The sequence below is a fragment of the Magallana gigas genome, chromosome 6 (assembly GCF_963853765.1).
Source record: "Magallana gigas chromosome 6, xbMagGiga1.1, whole genome shotgun sequence".
NCBI lineage: Eukaryota > Metazoa > Mollusca > Bivalvia > Ostreida > Ostreidae > Magallana > Magallana gigas.
The window spans coordinates 29249981-29273858 of NC_088858.1; the positions used below are offsets into that span (position 1 = coordinate 29249981).

A 23878-nucleotide genomic window follows, 5' to 3' on the forward strand; every position below is an offset into this window, starting at 1 on the left:
TTTAAATATAGTCTTACGGGATGTTAAAGTTAAGCAATTTATTTCATTGCTAACGTTACGCATGCGCCTTAACACATTTTTTCGTCTTAAATACAGATCTAAATATTCCACAAGTGTTCATGTGCCACATTGCTCACCTGAGCACCAATAGGCATGATATAATTAGTTAAAAGGTATATGTGGGCATTTGGAATAACATTTTTGACATGAGTTTGAGAAAAAATATACATCATGCTTCATAAATATACGTTTCACTAACTTAAGGCCAATAAAACATGTTTTGTCTTTTTGAATTTGCCCCTAAATTTTGCTACACATCTGATGAATACTAATGTGATCCGCTATTTATAACGACACTGCCCATGAGTGCAGGAAAACCCAGAAAAACACGATGAAAGAACAGTTACAAATTAGATTCACATTTTTCATGTCTTATATTAGATTCTTATAACAGATGATACTCGAAGCATTATAATTCCGATATTCATTAATTAAGAACGCTATAAATTGTTAATTACGTGTAATACAGATGAAACACAATTTTAGCATCATCGACACGGTAAACGGCGTAAATACCCCTCTCCCTGAGTGACGCATGTTCCTCTAAACGACAATTCACTTGTGGTTTATAATAATAAAGTAAAGACACGGAACACATGGAACATGAACCTGACAAGCAAAACCCTACAACTTCATGATGGAAAGTTTAATTCAGCTTTTAATTCTTATTTCATCAATCTACATAGTCTCCGATGGCGAACTTCCTTTTGGTCCTAACCTTGTCAGTCTGTCCATTTTTTCTTTTCTTGCCAAATCTGTCAGACTAAATGGTCTACCCTGCCTTTCGTCGTTGCCATTGTTGTTGATAAAGAAACATATCACGTGACAACTTTCAGGCGGGGTCATTAAAATTTATTGTATTTTTAGTAACATGTAAAAAAAACAAAATATATTTTTTATTTCTTTTATCTTGGTTATGCGATTGACTCATACAGCGTAATTTATGTGAAATTCCTATCTTTACATAAAGTAATGAAGCAAATAATGAGACCATCTTATTGTTATTCCCTTAAACAAATTCCACATATACCTTTCATGGAGTTATAATTTCAAAATATCTGGACAATGTTTTAATATAATACATGCAGATCCTGTTTAAATAAAAATCGATTTTCCCTCTATATATTCTTATGTCTTAAGTCCCTTTACTTGCAGGATGATTTTATATTCATATCACATTTTGAGCATTGCAGTTCTAAACAAGAGATTTTGTGAAACACTTACGTCCCCCTCCTTTAGAAACATCGACGAAGAAAATGAACGTAACCTGCAGAAAATTGGAGTTTTTCTAAGTCCAAGGGACATAACTCTGTCGAGAATTACACGATCGTACCAAAATCGAACTTGACCTAGTTATGATTAAGGTAAATCTGCATACTGAATTTCGTTTCAATATGTGCAACTTCTGCCAAGAAAATGAACGGAAACTGCAAATAAATAGAATTGTACGATCGTACCTAAAATAAATCAAAGTACTGAGAGTACTGAAAGACGGGGTCTTGAAAGTTTGATTTTGTAATTGTCCTGGATTTCCTCAAATATGCTTCCAAAATTTATGAGTTTGAATTAGTTGTTACAATCTATGTTAATTCGGCTTTTTTGCAATTGTCTGATACTTTGTCTAAATTCTACTCAATCCCGGCCTTTATAATGGTAGAAAATTGACACAACGGTATATTATGTAAAATAAGACCCCAAAGAAAAATTTTGAAAATTTCTACTTACTGGTAAAATCAAACACCTATATCAAAGTAGATAATTTTAATCGTTAGATTTATTCAATTTTGTGATCCAAGGAAAAATTCACAAGTCGGACGGTATCCGTTATAAAAGTTTTATGAAAACCCCGAAAACTCTAAAACTGCTGAATTAACAAACAAAGTGAACATTTGTATACCGATAACAAACACAGGCACCTGAAGTTAGAAATATTTTTTTTACAATAAGATTCCAAGAACTTTTACAATAAAAAGATTTGTCACGGTCGCCATTTTGATTTTTAAGACTGACTTATCTGGCACGATTTTCTTCATTTGCAATTCATGCAAAATTAATAGGTAAAAACAAATCCGTTCGCCACTTACTACTTTTTGTGTAAACTCTTGCATCACCCACACGAATTACGATACAACCGTTCCTTTCATTAAAAATCATACTCCGAAAATCAGAGACATAAATAACAGAGATTGTCAACTCCGCCATTAGCGTGTTAATGTTACGGGACCAACATTACTTTGAGAACTACAAGTGCAACAGCAATCTTGTATAAGTCATTAAATTTGAACCTGATAGTGAACATGAACATGAACCTATAAATATTTTAAGCATGTTTTATTTATGAAATATTTACAAAACCTCTTTATTTAGTTTTTAAATTACTTCTTTAAAACTTATTGACTTATTGACTTATTGACTTTTCACAAAGTATTGGTAATGCATTACTTTACTCATGTAATGGTAAAGTAATGCATTACTTCAAGAAAATTAAGTAATGGTAATGGTAATTTAATGCCCTAATTCATGAAGTAGTGGTTATGTAATGCATTATTTTACAATCACCCCAAGCCTGAATTCAGACTTGTTTTTATTTTCTTTGTACAAAATTCCTTTCGAGACGAACAGCAGTCATACCGCAAGTAGACTGGAAGCCAATGAAACACCTATTTAATTTGTAAAACATCTGTGTATAACCCGTCCCGATTTTAACTTCCGCTTGCGCATGAAGTTTGGTAGTATTAAGATGAAAGATGGCACATTGCGTTTGGGAACTTTAATTTCGATTCCACCACCAACCTCTTCTATTGATTAATGAGCTCGTACACCAACTGAATCGTCAACGGCGCTATGCATTCAGTTACGTACCTCATTCCACATTTGAACGCGAGCAAGAATATTTTGATCAATAAAACTATTTGTTTATTGTCTAAATAGAATTTTGTTTATACACAGAGGACTTAAAAAGATTTAATGCGTGTTTTTATAATACATATTTACTGAAATGCATGAAAACTGTCTACACTATTTTCTTACGCGTAGACTCAATTCATGTGTTCTATGCGTGCCTTCTGGTTTGAGACTTCGGCTGACAGTAAACCACGTGACCCCGTCTTAAAATGACCTAGATATTATTATAATAAATCTGTATTCAAAATTACATTTCTTACGTGCAACTTTTGCGAAGAAAATGGATGGATACTGTAAGTAATTGGAATTTTGCTAAATCCAAAGGGCATAATTCTGTTTAAAAATGCTCGATTGTACCCTAAATTAAACTTGATCTAGATATCATTATGATTAATCTGTGAACAAAATTTGTCAAGTGGTTCTGAAGAAGAAGTGGAAAGTCTACAAACAGTTTGAAAGACAGGCGGAAGGACTGTTGGACGACAGACAACCGGTGATCAGAAAAGCTCACTCGAACATTTGATTCAGGTGAGCTATAAACCGAATTAACGTTAACAAATAAATTACTCAAACAAAAATCCGTAATTAATTCAGGTACGACTAAACATGTTTCATGTTGACGTTTCAAATGGCAAAATTGTCTTTTAATGTGATCTCATTATTTATGATCTCTTTTCATATAGAAAAACAATCTTACCAAGCATTTTTGATAGTCCATTTGTAGTTCTTCATAATCACTTGGTATTGAAGCAGATAGAAATATTCTCATCTTTTCAAGCCACATAATCTGCTTTTCCAACTCAGTTTTACAATCTTGCCATAACTGAAAAACCTCTTCATGGTGAGGATTTTCTTTTTCTATAGCTTTTGTCAAACTTGTGAATACACTTGGTTTCTTAATTATTGTTTCTCCAGCTTCTTCATTGCAATGATCAATATGCTTCCCTTGTGCTTTGATTTCTTCAAATGCTGCTACATGAACTTCATTTTCTTTTTGACGAGTCTTTAAAAAATGTAAACGGTTTATTGAAAATTAAATAAAAAGGGAGTCTTGTATAGATCACAAGAAATCCTGTATGAATATTGAGCCATAAGTGGTTTTATCAACTTATTTTGAAGCTATAACAAAAGGCCAAGGGCCTAGTAACCTTTATCTGGGTGCTTCTGATCTCGGCAAAAACTTCTAAGTTTTCAACTCTGTCATTTAGCATTGTGAAGGTTGACTGCATTGTCTTGAAACTATCTGGTTGTGAAGGATCTACTAGCTTCATACCTTCTTCTCTCAGTTTTACTATTTCACTCTTCAGATCATAAAAATCGCTCAAACTTTTCTACAAAAAAAGTTAAGAGAATGCAATGTGGAAGGTAAAGAATAAACAAAATATTAATTATAATAAATACAAGAGTCCCATGGACAACATAGCTCACCTGAGCAATGATAACCATAATAAAACCAGCTGTAACCATTATAAAACTTCATAATTAAATTCTTACCCGATGAGATAAACTGATAAAAAAGGTATCAATTTAATCTATGGCTAAAATTTTAACATTTGTAAAGAAAAAAATCTACTTGATAAAGAAGCAATAACTTTATATTATTGACACTAATTGTTAGTGGGTTTTTTTTATAATGCTTCATCCTCCTAAAAAGCTACAAAATCAAGAAACTATGACACTTGTACACAATTTAAAAACTGTAATTTGTACTATGATGAACTGGTTTTTGCTGACATATTTCAAGAGTAGCAGCAGCTAGGGTAGTTAAAAATTAAAAGATTTCAGGGGGGATAGAGTTCATAATACAGACTTATATAGTGGAAGAAGAACTAAGAACAACTATGGACAACAAGGAAAACCGTGAAGATTCTATTTTATCCAGGCCTCTAGAAAAAGCTGATTAATATGTTTGCAAGCAGTGCATGTATACAATGACATTTAGAATAACATTATTGTAAATTATAGTTGAACAGTGCATAGTGAATGGGCCTAAAACACATCATGAATAGTTCTGTGGTTCGAAAAAATTACTGGAGAAAGTTGTTGTCAGTTTAAATTCGCCCATTACTGCGATATCAATGGAAGACGATTAAAAATGCCCCGGCTCTGGCAGAATAACATTAAATCAATCATAAATAATATCAGCTAGTTATAAAACTTCAGAGATGATACTAAAATTCAGCAGTAATTTTTATTTAAAAAGTTCTATACAGTGGTGACAATTGAAAAGATAGTGTACTTATAATAGTAATTTTTCTTCAACTGAATTGTTTGTCAAATTAAAGAAAATATTCTTTCAAAATGAATTTAATTACTTGTACAATCACGGAAAAATTAACAAACCTGAAAGTCTTCAATACAACTCTCACTGCTATTAAATTCTTCTTTAATACTGAGCTGTATCTTGTCTAGCTGGGTATTCACCCTCTGGACTGCTAACAGAAATTGGCCTTGATTCTGGACAGCATCTTGAAGTTGTTGTTCTTTAGCTACAACCTGAAATAGAAATTCAGTTATCCAGTTGAGTCACATTTTTATCATTTTGTATCATGTTACATGGATGATAGTCTTTTAAAAATAAATAAATAAAGTGTGTGTGTATTTATATATTTATTCAATAAATAGAACAATTCTCTCTCTCTCTCTCTCTCTCTCTCTCTTTCTCTCTCTCTAAATATTTATCAAATCAATGTGCAATTTATTATGATTTATGAGACTAATAAATAGTCCATGTGGTTTTAAAGAATCAAGTCATGAAAATACATGCATGTTACAAATACTGATCTTATCTGGAGTAACGTAAAAAACAGGTCTACAGGTTACATTTGCGGTTACTATTTTTACCCAGTTCTTCGGTTAGATGGGTTTCACGTGATGTAAATACCGGTATGTGTTTTCGTATGCAGATTAAGACAAATTAACATGCATAAACGTTTCTTTTGTGATGACAAGCTTTATAATATGATATCGTAAACATATTTTTTTCATCTTGTAATCTGACATATAAGCTCCACAAAGCATATTCATAACCATTATTTTGTGCAAAAATATTGCCAAGGTAAAAGGTAAATCAAACGTGATTATTCTGTTTAGTGTATCCAGTTTTAATATTCCTTTAAATAATGATTACTTTATAAAACATATACATAAAGTCTTTAATTTGTTTTGATTTTATAGGGTAGGGGCATATAGCTGAGAGGTGATAATAAAAATAAGGCATATACATATTTCATATTATTATGTCTATGTACTAATATAACTAAACCCCTTTTTATTTAAAACTAAGTTGATAAAAATCAAATGTTTTCCCATTATTTTCTGAAAGTGCGTATTATACAACAGTGAGTATAATATTACACAAAAAAGAGTTTATTTTGAGTTCTTGCTGTTTTGTTTTAAACTTATTTCTGACTTGCAATCGCAATCCACAGAAAAATAAGTAGCAATTTCAATCATTACATATTTTTGCTCTTTGTTTGAAGTGGTAAGAATAAATGGGATAATAACATATTATTTTTAAGAAAAAACGTTTTTATGATGAACCCGGTTAATAACAAGCAAGAGATTTGATCAGTAAGCTAATAAAGAGAATGCCTGAAAATATTTACCTGCATCAACAAAGTATTCCATGATGTTTGTAGTTGTTTTAACCTTGTATCTCTGACAGCAGAAGATATCCTTTTTAAATCAAAAGAAGCACAGCGTTCACGGGGTAATTCTTCAAACACAGCATGCAAATCTGGTACACTGGCAGAAACCCCCTAAATAGTAATTAAACTCATTTTATTAGCACATATTAAGTCTGATTAAACAATCACAAAAATTATATAATGTTTGAAGTTATGACTATGATATCAAGGTGCGGCCAAGGTCAAGGATAATAAATTCAGAAAGTCAGTAAAATAAAGAATTACTTACTCTTTAAAGATTAATGCACTAGAAACATTTCTTAGGAAAATATACTGTGATGAATTTAAAAAATCTTACTAAATATAAAAAACAAAATGCTTGCAGTCATATTACATATTTTATAATTATATATGAGAAAAAGATTTATCCACGATATATTCTTATATTGAACTTTTAATGCAACTACTACTCTTGTGGTACACTGATTGAAAGTGATGCTTTTTTGCTTTGGTGCTTCAAGATCTACCTACCAGCTCTATTGCAACTTGCAAGTCAAACCAACAAAATAATATGTGAACAAATAACAAGAGGCCCATGGGCCACATCGCTAACCTAAACAGTTCATTGCATCATTATGTTTTAGTTTTTTTAAATACATTTTCCCCAATATATTTCAAAGGTCAACACTAAACCCCTCTTGGGGCCCATTATAAGTCTAAGGTTACAATTTTAATAGAATGTCTTACTGAACACGTTTTTCAATTGTTGCTTTGGTATTCTAGGACACAATGATATCATCTGAGGAACTATATATTTGATTACTTCTTCATTCAAAGAGTTGTAGAAGACGAAGGTCTGCTTTTAGATTGATACACAGCAGGTGATGATCTATTCAATTCAGGATCATTTTTGTTTTAATTCAATAAAAATTTGGATTGTCATACATTTCTTAAGAGCCAATTCCAAGCATTATTTGGTATGACCAGTTGGTCATATACGCGGGTTGTTAAGGAAGCATATTGAATCTGAGTTACATGTATTTTAATGAAATAAAAAATCTTAGTTATCATGTACACAAGGAAACGTAAAATAATAAAAAATATACAAAATACATGAGACAATTGTTTTTCACAATTTAGATTGTATTGCGTATATTTAAACAATGATGATCGACGTATCCAGACTGGAAGTGGAATGTCGTGTTGGAAAGCATTGTAAACATACTATAAAATTTATGTCATTTAAGAACTCTTATAAAGTATTTTGGTGTGATGCTGTGATTTATTGAGAATTGAACAAAGAAATATTGGAAGAGATGTTAATTCTATCAATCATTTGGCAAAAGTTATGTAATTTTGTTTTTATTTTACGGCCAATCCTTCCTCTGTTGTTGTTTACGATATAAAAATCGGTCTTGAACATCACTACTCCATACATATTGAACTTCAAATTTAACTCTCATCAATAGTTTGATCAATGCGCATGCTTAACTTGAAACGTCTGTTAAAATCTTGTGTTTAGTGTTGCTTTGATGCAACATACCGGGTTTTTTTGTGCAAACTGTATAAAAGTTAGGAAGGGTTTTTTTTTGAGAAACGGATGAATAACTATTTAATCGAGGAGAATTTAGGATTCTAGCAGCGGTTTTGATAAAACTGAGATGTTTTGCCTTCACGTCATATGTTTATTGTTTAGTGGAAACCGCAGGGTAGTGTTGTTCTATCGCATTTCATGTTGATGAATAAACGTAAGCTATTTATAGTTATATGTAACCCGTGATAATGTGGCAGTAATGTACTACCCAATTTTATTACTTTGACATCTATACTAAAGAATAATACTAAATGTTTGGTCCGATTCAAAACAGTTATTTAATATTACGATTTTATACATATCAGTCAAAATAAGACTCTACATTGCCTTTTTTTATCCTTCCTAATCTATCCGCGTAGCTGAACTTCATAAAATTTTAGAACATTTCCATACTTTGTTTCTGTCTCCATAAGCCTCTTCATGGTGTATGCTAGCATTTCTCATCGGTAAATTTGGGGGTGATAGACACACTCCAGGGTAATGGTAGTCGGCCTGTGAAGAAATCCTCTCTGATGAAATTGAGTCAGTGTAGTCTTGGTTAGATAACAGGCTCCTTTCACCAAGAGGTTTCCTTCTTTGTTGGCTTATTTCGTCAATTTTCTCCTGGAATGATGGTGTTTCAGTTGCCAAACCCTGTGACTGTAAATAAGTAAAGTATAAAGTATCTTTAGAATTAATTTTCAATACACTTGAATTTGTAATATTTATGTGTAAGACATTCAATTCCTGATTAAGATTTTGTTAAGTCAAAAAGTGTCACATTTCACATATCATTATATAATTTGTACTTGCATGATTCTTAAAAAAACCCATAGGTAATCACAGATTACAAAGCTCACAGAGACGAAGCATATGAGACCACCTTTTTCATATTATATGAAAATCATTTTTAATGATCTTAAATATTCATGGATACTGTGGAGTGGTTTGACACAATATAGTAAATCAATTTTTTTTTAAATCGTATGTTTATTTCATACGGTATTGTGAGATGCAATGTTTACACTTCTATAAAAAAAGATATTGCATCCTATGATAATAAACAAATGTCAATATTGTGTCAAATGATATATCATATGATACAATATAATACTGTAATATTCAGTGATATACATGTTAATGAAAATGTAACATAAAAAATGACATAATATCAAGATATGTTTTTGTATCATAAAATATGATACGGGATTGTATTGTGTTATACATTATTGTATTTATCACATAATACAATATCATAACATGATATATGTTACAATACAGTATCATATGATAAAATATCCCTTTCACATCATATATCACATATTATAATATCATAATATACAAAAAATTGATGTTACATCACACATCAGCTTAAAACGTATTTAAAATTAAGTTCGGAAATTATTGCTATTTGCAGTTTAAATGTATTTCAGTGAAGTAGAATAAACCGGAACTACAGAAAGCCCGGTTTTGTAGAAAATTATAAAATTGACGCCATATTGTTTTAGGATCCTTGCATAGTAATGTCACGAACTGTAACATTGTAGTCATCGAGAAGAAATTATTAAATCATTTTTCATATATATTTCTGTTAAACTTTGAATCCCCTCTGGGGCCCAAGTATTATTCTGGTGGTCACCGCTTTATTACATGTAATTTAGAATCTACCTTATTTAAGGATGCTTGCATAGTGATCTGAAAGTCAAATAACTGTTAAACGTCTGTTACAGTCATTGCGTACATTTTACTACCGTTGACATCAGTTGATGTGTTATAAGTACTTGTTATCAAGTTAATGTATTTTTATTCTAGTTAAACTATCAGTCAAAAAGCCTAATAATCGGAAGCTATTGACCATAGTTTTTGTTTCAGCAGTTTCTTAAACTGAAATTGTCTTCGTCTGATATTCTAATCAATTTAATACATAATCGCTGCGCTGCCTTGAGGCCAAAATTCGATGCTGGCGTAGTCAGATTTTTATGGCTTGGCAAATATACTTATATTATTTCTGTATTTCAACTTGCACAAAGGTTACACACAATAAAAAGCAACATAAGCATATATAAGTTGATATATTTTATAATCAATTTAAGGTTTACATACACTTTGTAAGTACAGGTTAAAAGTTTTTAATTGCCGAGTTTATGTCTGCGCCGGGTACCCGATCATCGACTAGTCTGTGTACCGTAAAAAATACAAATTACCTAATATTTTTAAATTTGACTTTGTAAAATTATTTGTTGCGGTTTGTTCAATGTTTATGCCAATTGATATCCGTTACTTAGAAAGGAAAATATCTGGGTTGTCTCAATAGTTTCCGAACAACCCTCGTACAAGCTTTTGAATAAATATTTGCATTTCTGCAAATCTTGAGAAGATTTTCCCCCTATATATTTGAATATTGAAATATGAACACCCCCCCCCCCCTTAGCCCCAGCTTTGGTCTGGGGTCACATTTTTTACGATATAGAATATTCACTATATAAACAAGATTTTATGTAAATATTGGCTGTTCTGGTGCAGTGGTTTATGAAAAAAGAAGATTTTTAAACTTTCCGACATATTTCTAATTGTTAAACTTTGAAACCCACCTGGGGCACCAGTTTTTGTCTGGGGTGACCATTTTTAAAGATTTAGAATTTTCACTAGAAAAACAAGAATGTGTGTAAATATTTTGGTGCAGTGGTTCTTGAAAAGATTTTAAAACATTTTTCCTATGTATTTCTACATGAAACTTTGAACCCAGCCTGGGGCCCCAAGTGTTAGTCCGTGGGTCGCCATTTTCGTATGATATCTTGAAAGCAATCGACTCAAATATCGTTAGACTTCTGAGACACTAACTGTCATAGATGAGCAATGTGTTCGTTAGGACATTTTAAGCTTTGGAAAAAGGAAAAAAACCAAACACCACATTTTGTTATAACAACTTATTCACTTATTCAAATGTAGTTACATACATCTAATAGAATGATTACCCAATTTAAATTATAAACAACTAGATCATTTAGTATGATTTTTAATCACACAATTCTAAAAGCTGCTTCGTCCGATTTTATATCAAATTTTATGCACGCTTTTAAACGTAGGTTATGCCAAGTATATGTATAATAATAGACATTGCAGTAGTTTTTTCTAGTCAATTATGCCAAATTTCAATGAAGAAAAATACGTACAAAATTTGCTAACAAACAAACGACATAAAATGGTACCGCGTTATTTCGCCTCATGTTAAATTTCAACCCTGACGACGAGACGGTATCATAGTTGTATTACGACTTTGACATCGTATTAAATAAAGGTCGAAATAATCAGACAAATTACAAATACACATCTGTACGTTTTGTTCGCTTATATTTCTGAAGTTTGCTTTCTTTACAATCGATGCATAGGATGCGGGTTGAATACTAGTAACCCCAATTATCTGGGGGACGAAACCAAACGGTTTCCTTTTCTAAAAATTCCCGTGATGCACTTTGATTTGTTTTCTCGTTTGCCCAAAAAGAAATTATTGTTATTTACTTTGAATATTTCTTACTTTGAAAGGAGACTGATTCTGCTCGTGTAAATAGGAGAAAATCCATAACTTTAAAGTTTTAATTTTTAAGATAAATGGTTTATATAGAAAAAAAATTGATACTGTAATAACAAGAAAAATCGGACCAAGCAGCTTTAACCATGGAACCCCTATAAATATTGGGCATGTGGATGGCCAAAATGACTGCATTAACATACTATCTGTTACACCTGTTTCATATTTAATAAATGTATTTTTTTCTAAACAAATGAAGGCTTAATAGCTTTAGGTAAAGATATATTTTGAAAATTTGTTTCCCTTCTTTATAGGTTACATTTTCAATTTAAGTATTAATGAAAACCCTGGTTCAGAATACTCAGTGAAAATTTTCACAAATATTAGCCAAGGGGTTCTCTAGTTATGGCCAACTTTCCAGAAAGCTATAAACATACACTGACAATAGCAAAAATTCATTAGCAAGGCCAATTTCAGTTTGAGAGTACATTGCTCTATGCATTCCTTTTCAAGCAATTTGAAGAACAAAGTTTCTTAAGTATTGTTTTTCAATTTAAAATTAGCAGCAATGGTTATGTGTTGAGACATTGTAACTGTGATATGCTAAATTGAGAGAGATAGGGTATGTACAAAAGGCCCCTGGGCCACATTACTCACCTTATTAACAATGGACATAATTACATCAGCTTTACGGAGCCATATACAAAAATATCTGGATGATAAATTGCAATATTAAGTATCCATACTATTTACCATTTGCTTTTTAATAGTGTTTGCATCATCCAATAAAGTTCTCCCAGCATCCAGGGCCAAAACCTCTAATTTGCTTTGATTCAGCGGGTAATTTTCTTCTAATTCTTCCTTTATGAAATTTTCCATGTCCTCAATCTTCTCTTCCAGTGTTCCCTGTGTTTCTTTTATCTTGTTTTGAAATCTACATACAAAAAGAGTAATGCATTAATATACTCATACATGTATTAGGCTTAGCATTATAAACCACCCAAAAACTACTTAATCTTTTGCAAATTATAATATCTAGAGGCCTTTTTACAGCACTAAAAGACTAATAATCCTTGGAAAAAGTTCTCTTCACTAAACACATTGCTCAATTATCTGCTCCAGTGTCAGTATGAAATTAATTGGCATTCAGGGTTTCATATTCTTTGGATTTGATCAAACTGAAAACAAAATACTAATGACATGTAATGATAACGAACAATGTTCAAAATCAAAAGTCCAAAGGAAAACTACAAAACAGGAGCAGAGCAAACACTGACCTCTACAAATAAAATAGAGGTATGACCAGGTGCAATGGAGGAGTGGCATCCTCTGCTGACCAGACGTACCTGCTGTGTGCTCTTTGTCATAATCGGGAATTACGGAAAAGTCCGTAAACAATTAGGTGATTAATCATGGTCTAATGTTTAGCATGAAAAACGGCAGTAAAATGTAAAATAAGAAATAATCATATACAGCATTTGGAAGTTTTGTAACAATGCATGCTTATCAGGAAATGAAAGTTTAAACATTTTATATGTAATTGCCAGCATATGCAAACATTTATAATGCATTCTATTCATTAAATTCTTCAATTTACCTTTTCACTTTTTCTAAAACATTGAGAAATGTTTTCTGACATTCCGCTCTAGCCTCAGCAGTGGGAAGGATGTTATCCAAAGTCTGAGCACATTCTCGCAAATATTCTACTTTGGAGTGAGTAGATTTAAGCTTAAAAGACAGGTCCTGATAAAAATAAACAAACAAAAAATCAGTGGGTTCATATATTATTATCATTATCATTATAGTAGAACTCGGTTACAGCAATGTTTGGGGCCCATTGGATTTACTTAGCTACATCCGTAATTAGTTAACCATATAACAAATTCGTAATAAAAGGCATGTCAAATTCTTTATATACATTGTTTCCTTCCACATGGCCTCCATTTGTGTTTATTATTTGATGGAACCTCAAACAATTCTATTAACTAGTACTGTTAGAACTATTTTTTCGTAAAATATTTAAACATATTGAACACATTAAAGAGAGAAATGTAAAGCAAGTAACCTTCACGTTCTTGAGTTGGTTATTGAGCCATGACAAAGAATGATCTTCTCCTTCAACTGTGGGTAAAGAGTCCTTTATTTCCATAAGTAATTTATCCAGAGATTCTTCAAGTGACTTGAATTCCTCCCACTGTTCCAGTATATGAGATAATGACTTCTCTGTAACTTCTACTAAAGTAACCAGCTTTTTCCATTTAAGGTTTATATCACAAGACATCTTCGAGATGGTCATACAGCTTGAATGACATACAACTTTTTCTAATTCATGAGCTTTTTCAAGTACATCATTAACTTCAAGTTGCAATTTTTCCATGGTTTGAGAAGTATTCTGCAAGGAAAAAAATATCTTTGTTGACATAACCAGAGCCTTTCTTTTTCTGTTTGCTTGCTAGTTGGGTTAAATTTAGATTTTCATATCAAAAAATTTAAATAATCATCTTTCATAATCTAAAAAAAATTGCCATCTTGTAAAAATAAGAAGTTGAAGTTCATAGTACTTATTTAACTACGTTTTTGTGGAATTCTACTTTTTTTAGTTAAGTACACAGCATTAATAATTAAGAAAATTGCAAAAATAATGTTCTTCATTGCAAATTGATCTATGATATGCATTGTGACTAGCTGTTGGCTTTGTTTTGATAAAAGATAACAATAGGCTTCTTCAAAATGTATATTATTACTCCCCTTTTGTGTCCCGAAAACAAAAACAAACACTTGTTTGGTTATATCATAGTTTACGCAAAAAATCTTTAGACCAACCCGCTGGGTACTAGTAATCATGACTTTAAACATTATTATGCTTTGCAGGGGATTTTTTAAAGTATTAATGCACAGTACATTAACGTTGAATTTTCTAAAGAGAATTTTTTTCTTATCTTAAATTTTTTACATTGCTGAAACCCTTGAACTTCTCAAGAGGATTTAATTGCTAACAACAGGGGTTTTAACATGTTATGGATGTTCGAGATATGCGATTAGCGCATTTGGTTTACAACAAAGGTTTTCATAGAGATGCCCTGAAACAATGACACAGGTACATGTCCAGAAAAGCCACCTGTTAGAGAAGATATACTTATATCTGCTAAACAATGGGCAATTTTACTCCTCACAATTAAAATGGATTTCCTATAATTGCTGATTTTTCGACACATGCATAACTGAATTTCAACTGTACAACATTTGACAAACTCGATCAGCTTACAAACGATATTTTTTTTTCATATCTAAATTTTAACAACAGCTAACTAGACTAATATATATATCCAAATTCTATTTATCTAGCATCAGAAGTTTATTTGATGACCATTTATTACTATGTTTAATTTGATCACAGATTCTATAACTATCATTGTTTTTCCACTTGCCATATATATGTGTAATCAAAGAATGATTCCCATCAGTCGCTTACCACAACTGACTCTCGGCATGATACAAGGTTTCTGATTTGATATTCTAATTGTTAAATAATGATCTGCAAATTTACCACCATCAGGGGTCTTTTTTGCATTTATTGCAGTACATTAAGTTATTCTACTGGCCTGTTTGTCATAAAGAATGTAAAGAACTGGCATTTAAAAATGAAAACTTTTGAAAATAAAGACATAAAAGCCTCTGAGTATGTGTATTTTATAATCAAAGTACGCTTATCACTACGTCTTAATTATTCTGTGCATGAATTTACATACATGAGGATACTCTGCAAATAGGTTTTTCAAACACAAATGGATGGAAAGAGTCCACATCCTCAATTACTGTATGTATGCAGATAAATATTTTTCATGACCTTTTACTCAAAGCCATTTAAGTGTTACCTTGATGTGTTTAAGCTGATCTTTAACCGAAGTTTGATTAACGAGCATTATGTTGTCAGTTTTTTCCAAATCTTCTGTAATCATCTGTAATTGCTTATCAACCGCTGCAACTGCAATCTGCAGATTGAAATAAAAAGTAAGCAAACTCTGTAGCAAAATTAAATGTAATAACAATATGAAATGTAATAAAATCAAATGTTTACATTTCCGTTGAAATCAACGCAAAATGTAATAAACAAAATTATAACAATTTTTCATGATTACTCACAATCTATCAAAAATAAATCATTATTAAATAAACTATTATATTGTTACACTGAAACAACAATATTATAATATCGATACGATTTTAAATTAATAGCTTGACATAAAAGCATTCAGTGCCGATAGTCATAATACCCAAGTGACAATTTCTAACGAATATACATTGCCTACATAATTTTAATTGATACAAGTAATCCCAATATTTCTTTTAAAAAGTTATTACATTTTGCACTGAGATCAACACAAAGTGGAATAACATAGGTACATGGACAATTTGTAAAAATGTTATAATGACCCACAGTTGTTAAAGCTAAAATGAATTCATAAAAGCATTGGCCGCCAATATTAGTTTCAACTGCTTCTAAATTGCAAGGGGGTGGGAGTGTGGGTGAATATTTAATTAAGTAATTAAAGCAGTAAGTAGGTTGAACACTTTAGATCTTACTGAATGTTTTCTTTGTCGATTGATCGGGACCAGTTTTGACAAATATAATATACTGTAAAATGTTTCTTTACGCTGGTGGTTAAGCACGCATTTTCTATGGTCAAACAATACGCGGATACGTGATTTACCACTCTAAATTGTTTCATTTTTTACCATACGCGCGGGGGTATTTTACGCGGTTTTCAGATTACTGCGTAACTATTGTAAATTTCATCCACAGGTAAAAACCACTTTACCAGTATAGTTCTTAATACCTCGATAAATAATTTGTCAATGCATTAAAATTTAATCGAGTGGTTCACTGTCCTCCTTTCCAAAATTTCATTTTAAAATCTATTTAAACTAATATTCTTTTTTCCTGCCTATTAAGTGATCAAAACCTGTCTCTAATAATAATAATTCATATTTTTGAATAGATATTGTTATGGTCAATAAGATAGTAGCATTTCAGTTTAGTTAACACTTGGGGTGGGGGGAGGGGGGATTAAGATCATGGAATCAGCTTTAAACCAATTTGTGAACTTTTTATTTTTGACACATCGTTGCTATTCATTACCACTTTAATGAATTTACCTGAAAAGCATTCCATTCATTGATTTTCATTTTTAACAGTTCCTCTTTCCTAGCTGATTTTGCCATCACGGCATTGAGCCTTTGTGTGTATTGTTTGAGAGTTTGTCTTAAGGTTTCTGTATCATTGTTATCTAAAGAAGGAAGAAGCCGTTCTGAAAGTTCCACTACTTGCTCCATTTCATCCTGACACATGCTGGCCTCATTAAAGTAATCCTGTGAAATAAATAAAGTTTGTAAAATAAAATGTACTGCTTGACTAAATCTCATAAGGTACATGTATATTTGGGTAAATACGGACTTATAACGTTTAACTTTTTCCGGGCCCCAGAATTGGTCTGGGATCATGATTTGAACAATTGAATTAGGAATTCACAATATCTAAGAATGCTTTCGAAGTAAATATAACAAATTGTAGTATTATAGTTCTTGATGAGATTAATAAACATTTTCCCTAATAATTTCTTTGCTAAACTTGGAATCCATCCTGGGGGTTTCAATTTTGGCTTAGGGGTCATGGTTCTAACAATTTAGAATCCACGCTTTCTGAGGATGCTTCCACAGAAAAATATAAGAAAATTTAGCATTGTATTCTTGAGAAGAGTTTTAATCCTTATATATTTCTGTTTACCTAAAAATCCCTCCTTTTGCCCAGCATTGACCTTGGTGTCATGACTTAAACAATCTAAAACCTACGCTTGCTGAGGATGCTTTCACAGTCATTTTCAACACTATATATTTCTCTGCTGAACTTTCATCCCAACTTGAATCCCAGTATTGCCCTTGGGGGTCATCGTATGAACAATTCACAATCTACACTATATCAGGATATTGGCATAGTATTATCACATATTGTAGCATTGTCATTCTTAGGAAGAACATTTTTGAAGGGTTTTTTTTCCTAAACATATCTATGTTTAATTTTGAATGCACTCCTAGGATCTTAGTATTGGCCTTGGGGTCAAGTTTTTAGCCTTAGGGTCATGGTTTTAACAATTTGTAATATTCACTTTACATATAAAAGCGTTGATGTAAATATCATTATGTTGAAGTGCTTTTTTAGACCCTTTTCTAAGACACACACCCTTTTTACCACGTTTTCATTAACTTCCCTCCTTTGGAAAAGTTTTCGCCATTTATTTCAAGAAATTAGAATCCCCTTTCGATTAAGAATACTTTGTACATATTTGGTTAAATTTACCTCAGTGGGTCTATAGAAGAAGTAAAACAGGTAAACACTTTACAGACAGAAAATTGATGGACAACAGGAGAAAAGTTAAGCTCACTTAAGTTCATACTAGTAAATTAGAGCTTTCCTCTATAATAATGCACAAGCCTTTAAAAGAGTTGCACAGACTTGGCATCATAGTAACTCTGGAATTTTCAAATCAAATTATCTCCATTCCTCTGGCAAAGTAATTAACTTCAGTATATATAAATGAACTAAATCTTTCAAAAATCAAATCATTTGACCCCGATCAAGACCATGATCAATATGTGAGAATTCTTTGTACTGAATTGAACTGTTTATATCTTTTTATTACCGGTATGCAAATTTGATTGAAAAATAAAAATTGACAGAATCTTAGAAGTCCCTATTGTTTAACCACCTGATGTTCTTTAAGTGTACAGGTAATTGTTTCCAGATCCAATGTATCATATCCTGAGTCTGTGAGTATTTCAGCTCCATGAAGCCAGTCATTGATTTGTTTCATTGAATTCTCATACAGAACACGATTGTTTTCAGCTGTTGCAAGATATTGCTTCTTCTTCTCTATTGCATTCTGAAAATAAATTTAAAAAATGTATTCTAAAAACTATACTTAACATGTGAATAGACGAAAGATTTTTAACGTCTCATCATTATTAGGATAAGTACTGCTGAAAATCATTGTTACCACTAACATTTTTATAACATCCATATAATTGTAGGAAATAGTAAATGAACAAATAACTTGTACAGCTAAATAAGACCGATGCTGTTTATCCTCATCCGACATCATGTATTGTGGAGAAAAATAACTCAAATTATATCATTTGTTTTCTTCAGGAGAATTGTGTTCTATAGTTTCAATATAATCTAATGCCTGTTTAAAACATACTATTTCATTAGCTGAATAAAAATATTAACTCTTGTATAAACACTTTAAGTAACATCATGATGGCTTAGGCAAAAAGTATAATCAACTGCATGAGGTTTTATTTAAATATACTTATTATTCAAATTATTCTTCAAAACGGGTTACTTTTCTTTAGGAACTCCATATTTTATTTTATTTTTTTAATGAGTAAGGTGTGAACAAAAATATGAGACACATTTACTAACATTGAATACTTGTCTACAAGATAAGATTAAAATTAAAAGTTACAACGGATAAGTGATAAGAATTTTTGAGAAAGAGAGGATTTCAAACACAGGAATTAGTTAAACAATTCGGTAGCATGTTTTTCAATATGTACTGTTGCAAAAAAAGGAAAGTCTGTGTTGAAATTAAAGACAATATTAGATATAATTATATGCATTTTGTTATACCTTACTCAATTCATGATTTTTTTCTAAGCACGTAAATACACAACATTTGACTATGGAACAAGCATTACCGTCACTGTTTTTTCTAAGCTGTCTATGTGGTCCTGTTTTTCCTCCAAACATTCTGGAATTTCTGATGTTAAGCGTTTGGTTTTGAAATGTGCTTTTTCTTTCAGTCTGTCAACATTTTGAAGTGCTTCCTTTGAGACCATCTGAGAAACAACAAGATTTCATTCTATAAAACCCTGTAATTGATTAGTTTCTTATGTTCTTGGATTTGCAAAAAAGGCATATCAAATGGATTGATTCTTGTAAAAAGTAAGTACATAATCCGTAGACTGTAAATTATTCAAACTCTTTTTAGCGTCTTCCAATGAAGACGGTAATAACAACAGCAAACAGACAATTTTGATCGGATATGCAAAGATAAATATCATTATTTTTTAAATTCACAAAATATGTGTCGATAAAACTAAGGGAATTTGCACATACATTGAATTTATGGATAGTTCTGGTCATCATAGTGGTATCCAAATCCAACGTGCCACATGCCCTTAATGTATCATCATTCTGTTGTAACCAATTCTTTGACTCATTAATTTCTGACTCCAACTCTTCATTAAGATTTTGTGTATATTTGCAAAGATTTAGCTTTTCTTCTGCAGTCTTTTTCAGGTAACAAGCTGTATCCTTTAAGTCTTGACATTTTGTTCTTAAGGGATTGGCATCTTCATTTGGATTATCAACTGCTAATTGTTGTACTTTATCATCAAGCTGAATAAACAGTGTATCTGCCTCCATGAATTTGTCTGTTATCATCTAGTAAACAAAAGCAATCAAAGTACTGAAGAACTGACGGGAGTTGATTTTGTCGATGTTTATTTATTTCAAAATCAATGATATGTTATTTTGCATGACAAGTACATGTATACGTAATTTCTAATTTGAATTACGCATATTTTTATAATATGAATTTTTGAACGTTTTCGACTAGAATGTCGAGAAACCTCCATATGAATCATGTTAAATAATATTTAAAGATAAAATTAATTCAATCAAACTATGTATCAGTGGTAGAAATATTTCTCGAAAATTGTATGGATCCAAGCAATATTGAACTCTAGTCTCGGTCAACCAAACGCTCAGCTGACGGTCACGCCGTAAATCTCCGACAAGGGCTTACGGTGACAGCCGAGCGTCGAGTTGAACGAGACTATATTGAACTCTTGCGTAGGAATACATACGACTACAAAAAATATTTAAATTGTTCGTACCATTTAAAATCTGACTATTTTTAAGGTATTTGTAAATAAGTTTCCTTAATTGAAAAACAATGCTTTAGCATACATTACATCGAATTCATCAATTATTTTCAAGAACTAAGTCTTGTCAGGAGCAATGATTTGTGCTGAGGTCTAAACACTGTTTCACTTTCGGTTTGTCCGAGTGACTGCATAGGAGAGTTGATTAAAAATCAACTCCCAATAAAAATGATTTGCAAAATCTGTTATAACAATTAAATTTGAATAAATTTGCAGTATGGCTTTTATCCACACATCGCACATGTTTGTATAAGGGCTGTTTGAAAATTAATGATTGAAACATTTACTCTACAGGAAAAACAGATTATTTCGTTAAAAATTAACTAGAATGTTATTTAAAATAAATTTAACAAATATGGATTTGAAACTCCATGATATTAAAAAATATAATTTAAAAGCTTTTTTACCTTCAGTGTTTTCATCTTTTCGCCAGTTTCTTGATGATCCACATTTTCTAAATTGCCTTTACACTCCGATAAAAGGGACTCGATGTGCTCAGATTGAGATTGATATTGCTGTTGAAGCACAAGCTCCTTATGAATCTTTTTTCTTTGATGGGTGACTTGGTCTTGCAGAATCTCATATTTAGTAGTTATGTCCACGATACGTCTAGCATCAATACTCTGACCACTGTTATGAAGCCTTTCAGATTCTTGATTCAACTGTGTAACTGTTGGCTGGTATATAGATAAGCTCTCTCCAATGGCCTTTAAAAAATTAAGATATAATTGAAAGTTAATGCATTTATATTTCAAATAAAGGCCAATGAAAGAGGTGATAAGTACAAAAAAGGTAATGTTTATCTTTAATAAAAATGCACACAAAAAAGACAAATCATTGTCAGTTACTAAAACAGTACAAAATGATATTGTTTAAGAACATCTGGTTTATCTCTGTATTCTCTCGTAGGTAACATTAATAGTTTTTTAGAGACTAATAGAATCATTCATTATTATGGATGTGAGATAGTAAAAAATATTAGATTAAAATAATAAGGTTGTGTAAATGTCCAAACATTGTGAATATAATGACCCAAAAGATAAAATTTCACAATCCAACTTGAGATATGATTCTTTTTTTTTCTTGCAATCTGATCTGACGTCACAAGTGAAAATGTCAATGCATTGAGATATTCAAATTCAAATTACTTCACAAAATCATTACCGATATATTTTGTATCTTTCACGTAAAGTGTTGCACGACAAACGAATTCATCGTTGTCGGATTAAACCCGTTTATAATGCATCCCCTTCTTTATCAATTTTTTCGTAATTAACTCAAATTTGGCACAGAATTAACCCTCAATTCTTGCAATTTACATTTGCCTTTTCATGATAAAATAGGTTGAATTTGACTCAGTAGTTCTTGAGAAGATTTTTAAAAATGCACCCTTTTTATACAGTTTCAAGGATTTCTCCGTTTTGAATATAAATTAGCTGTCCATTTCTGCAATTTATATTCACCTTTCCATATGGATGCATTGTGTCAAATTTAGTTGAAATTGACCATGTGGGTTTTGAGAAGAAGAAATGTGACAGTTTACAGACGGATGGACGGACAGACAAACAGATGGACGACGCAAAAAAGTGATCAGAAAAGCTCGCTTGAGCTTTCAGCTCAGGTGAGCTTAAAACTAACCTCAAACTTCTCTAAAACTCTTTCTCCATCTGTAACATCAATTCCAGATTGTTTGGACAGCTTTTTCAGTTCTGTTTCAATATTCTCTATCCAATTTGATGCTTCTCTTATCTTTTCTTCTGTTTCAGATCTTGCAGACACAGCTGCTTCTATACACTGTAATCTTTCCTGAATAAGATTTGCACACCTATTTGAAGGAAAGAAAATATCATTAAATGTACTGTATCATAAAAGGTGATAAATAAACAGTATAACAGTGATTATCAGAATTGCCACTCCGTTACAATACCCAATATGTTCAAACACTAATTCTACCAGATTTTTTTTATAATTTGGTTTTCTGTATGAACATCATTTATGAAGCTTTTCCTGAAAACACACTGGATCTACAAATCTAGGTCAGATTCTTTGCATGTGAGTTCTCATACAGTCACAAGTAAAGCTAACAATGAAAATTGCCAAACCAAGAGTGAACGTTCAAAACTTACTCAAATACGACAACTATCACTAAATATCACTGAAGTTGGAGAACAACTAATTTAACTGTATACAAGGTTAGCTTTTTCAAGTCAGCCAGAGGAAAATTAATTTTAGGACAAAAGTGAAAACACAGTCTATTAGAATACAAGATACATGTATACAGTTTCCATCTTATACCTCCACCCAGATTGGCAGTGGTATATTAGAGGGGCAAGGTCACGATTTTGGTCAAAATTATTTTTTTGATTTTAATGCTTACAATGTTTCAGTAAGGCATTTTTAATGGGCACCCAAAATTTAAGTGTCATTGGTTGAGTTATAAGCGAGTTACAGAGCTTACAATTCGTTGCTATGTAAACAAAACTTTTGTTTACATTTTGAATGTTGAAGTAAAAATTTCAGTTGTAGACCTAAAGTGAACGTGTTAAACGTTAAAAACTATTTATTTATGCTTAAAATGAATAAGAAGATAGACAAATTAGCTTGAAAAGGATTTTTACTGGTATATTGAACCTATGTAAACAAAAACAGGGCACAAGCCTTGTTTACTTGACCGAAAATTGTGAGCCCTGTATCTTACTAATATCTCTTCGACAGACTCTCAAATTGCATTTGATCATTAAAAATGCATTCCTAAAGCTTTGTAAATAATAAAAACAGAAAACTAGAATTTGACCAAAATCGTGACCATGCCCCTTTAAATTAAAATCCTCTTCAGTATAGCTACTAATAAAAATTTAGTTAAGTAAGTCAAATTAGTGTAGAATAAATAACCTTAAACAAGTATAGACTCCAATATAATCGACTGGACGGAGACAGTGTCTTACCTATCGTACTGCTCACGGGCATTCTTCAATTGCTGTGCCATATTCAACTTGTCTTCTTCAACAAGTTTTGGTCTAAAAGATGTTCCAGTTTCTTCAATCACTTTTCCAAGAGATTCAAACATTTTTGAAGTTTTTTGAAGACTCTGCATATAAAAACAGTCACAGGTTTGAATTGAACTTTAACATGCCATGTTTTAATAATTACTACTGTAATTAGTTGGATTTTACATCT

General features: G+C 31.5%; 2 protein-coding genes across 6 annotated transcripts in view; both read right to left on the reverse strand.

Moving 5' to 3' along the window:
• Window positions 1-3844, reverse strand: part of LOC136276552 (nesprin-1-like) — a 30022-nt gene extending 26178 nt beyond the window's left edge. For all 5 annotated transcript variants that reach the window (XR_010715058.1, XM_066088859.1, XM_066088858.1 and 2 more), the window contains exon 1: window positions 3662-3844. Coding sequence is in view for 4 of the 5 variants with exons in the window: in XM_066088859.1 (XP_065944931.1) it covers window positions 3662-3748 (87 nt within the window). In the remaining variant the exon portion in view is untranslated. The remainder of the gene's footprint in view (window positions 1-3661) is intronic.
• The window catches only part of LOC136276357 (muscle-specific protein 300 kDa-like), a 35879-nt gene continuing 15771 nt past the window's right edge, over window positions 3771-23878 (reverse strand). The window contains exons 7-23 of the mRNA XM_066088234.1: window positions 23647-23789; window positions 22340-22526; window positions 21109-21408; window positions 19872-20198; window positions 19451-19591; window positions 18460-18633; window positions 16853-17065; window positions 15571-15687; window positions 13761-14087; window positions 13293-13438; window positions 12449-12629; window positions 8581-8826; window positions 6573-6725; window positions 5308-5460; window positions 4113-4295; window positions 3841-3967; window positions 3771-3796 (exon numbers count right to left, since the gene is read on the reverse strand). Coding sequence (XP_065944306.1) covers window positions 3771-3796; window positions 3841-3967; window positions 4113-4295; window positions 5308-5460; window positions 6573-6725; window positions 8581-8826; window positions 12449-12629; window positions 13293-13438; window positions 13761-14087; window positions 15571-15687; window positions 16853-17065; window positions 18460-18633; window positions 19451-19591; window positions 19872-20198; window positions 21109-21408; window positions 22340-22526; window positions 23647-23789 — 3144 coding nt within the window. The remainder of the gene's footprint in view (window positions 3797-3840; window positions 3968-4112; window positions 4296-5307; window positions 5461-6572; window positions 6726-8580; window positions 8827-12448; window positions 12630-13292; window positions 13439-13760; window positions 14088-15570; window positions 15688-16852; window positions 17066-18459; window positions 18634-19450; window positions 19592-19871; window positions 20199-21108; window positions 21409-22339; window positions 22527-23646; window positions 23790-23878) is intronic.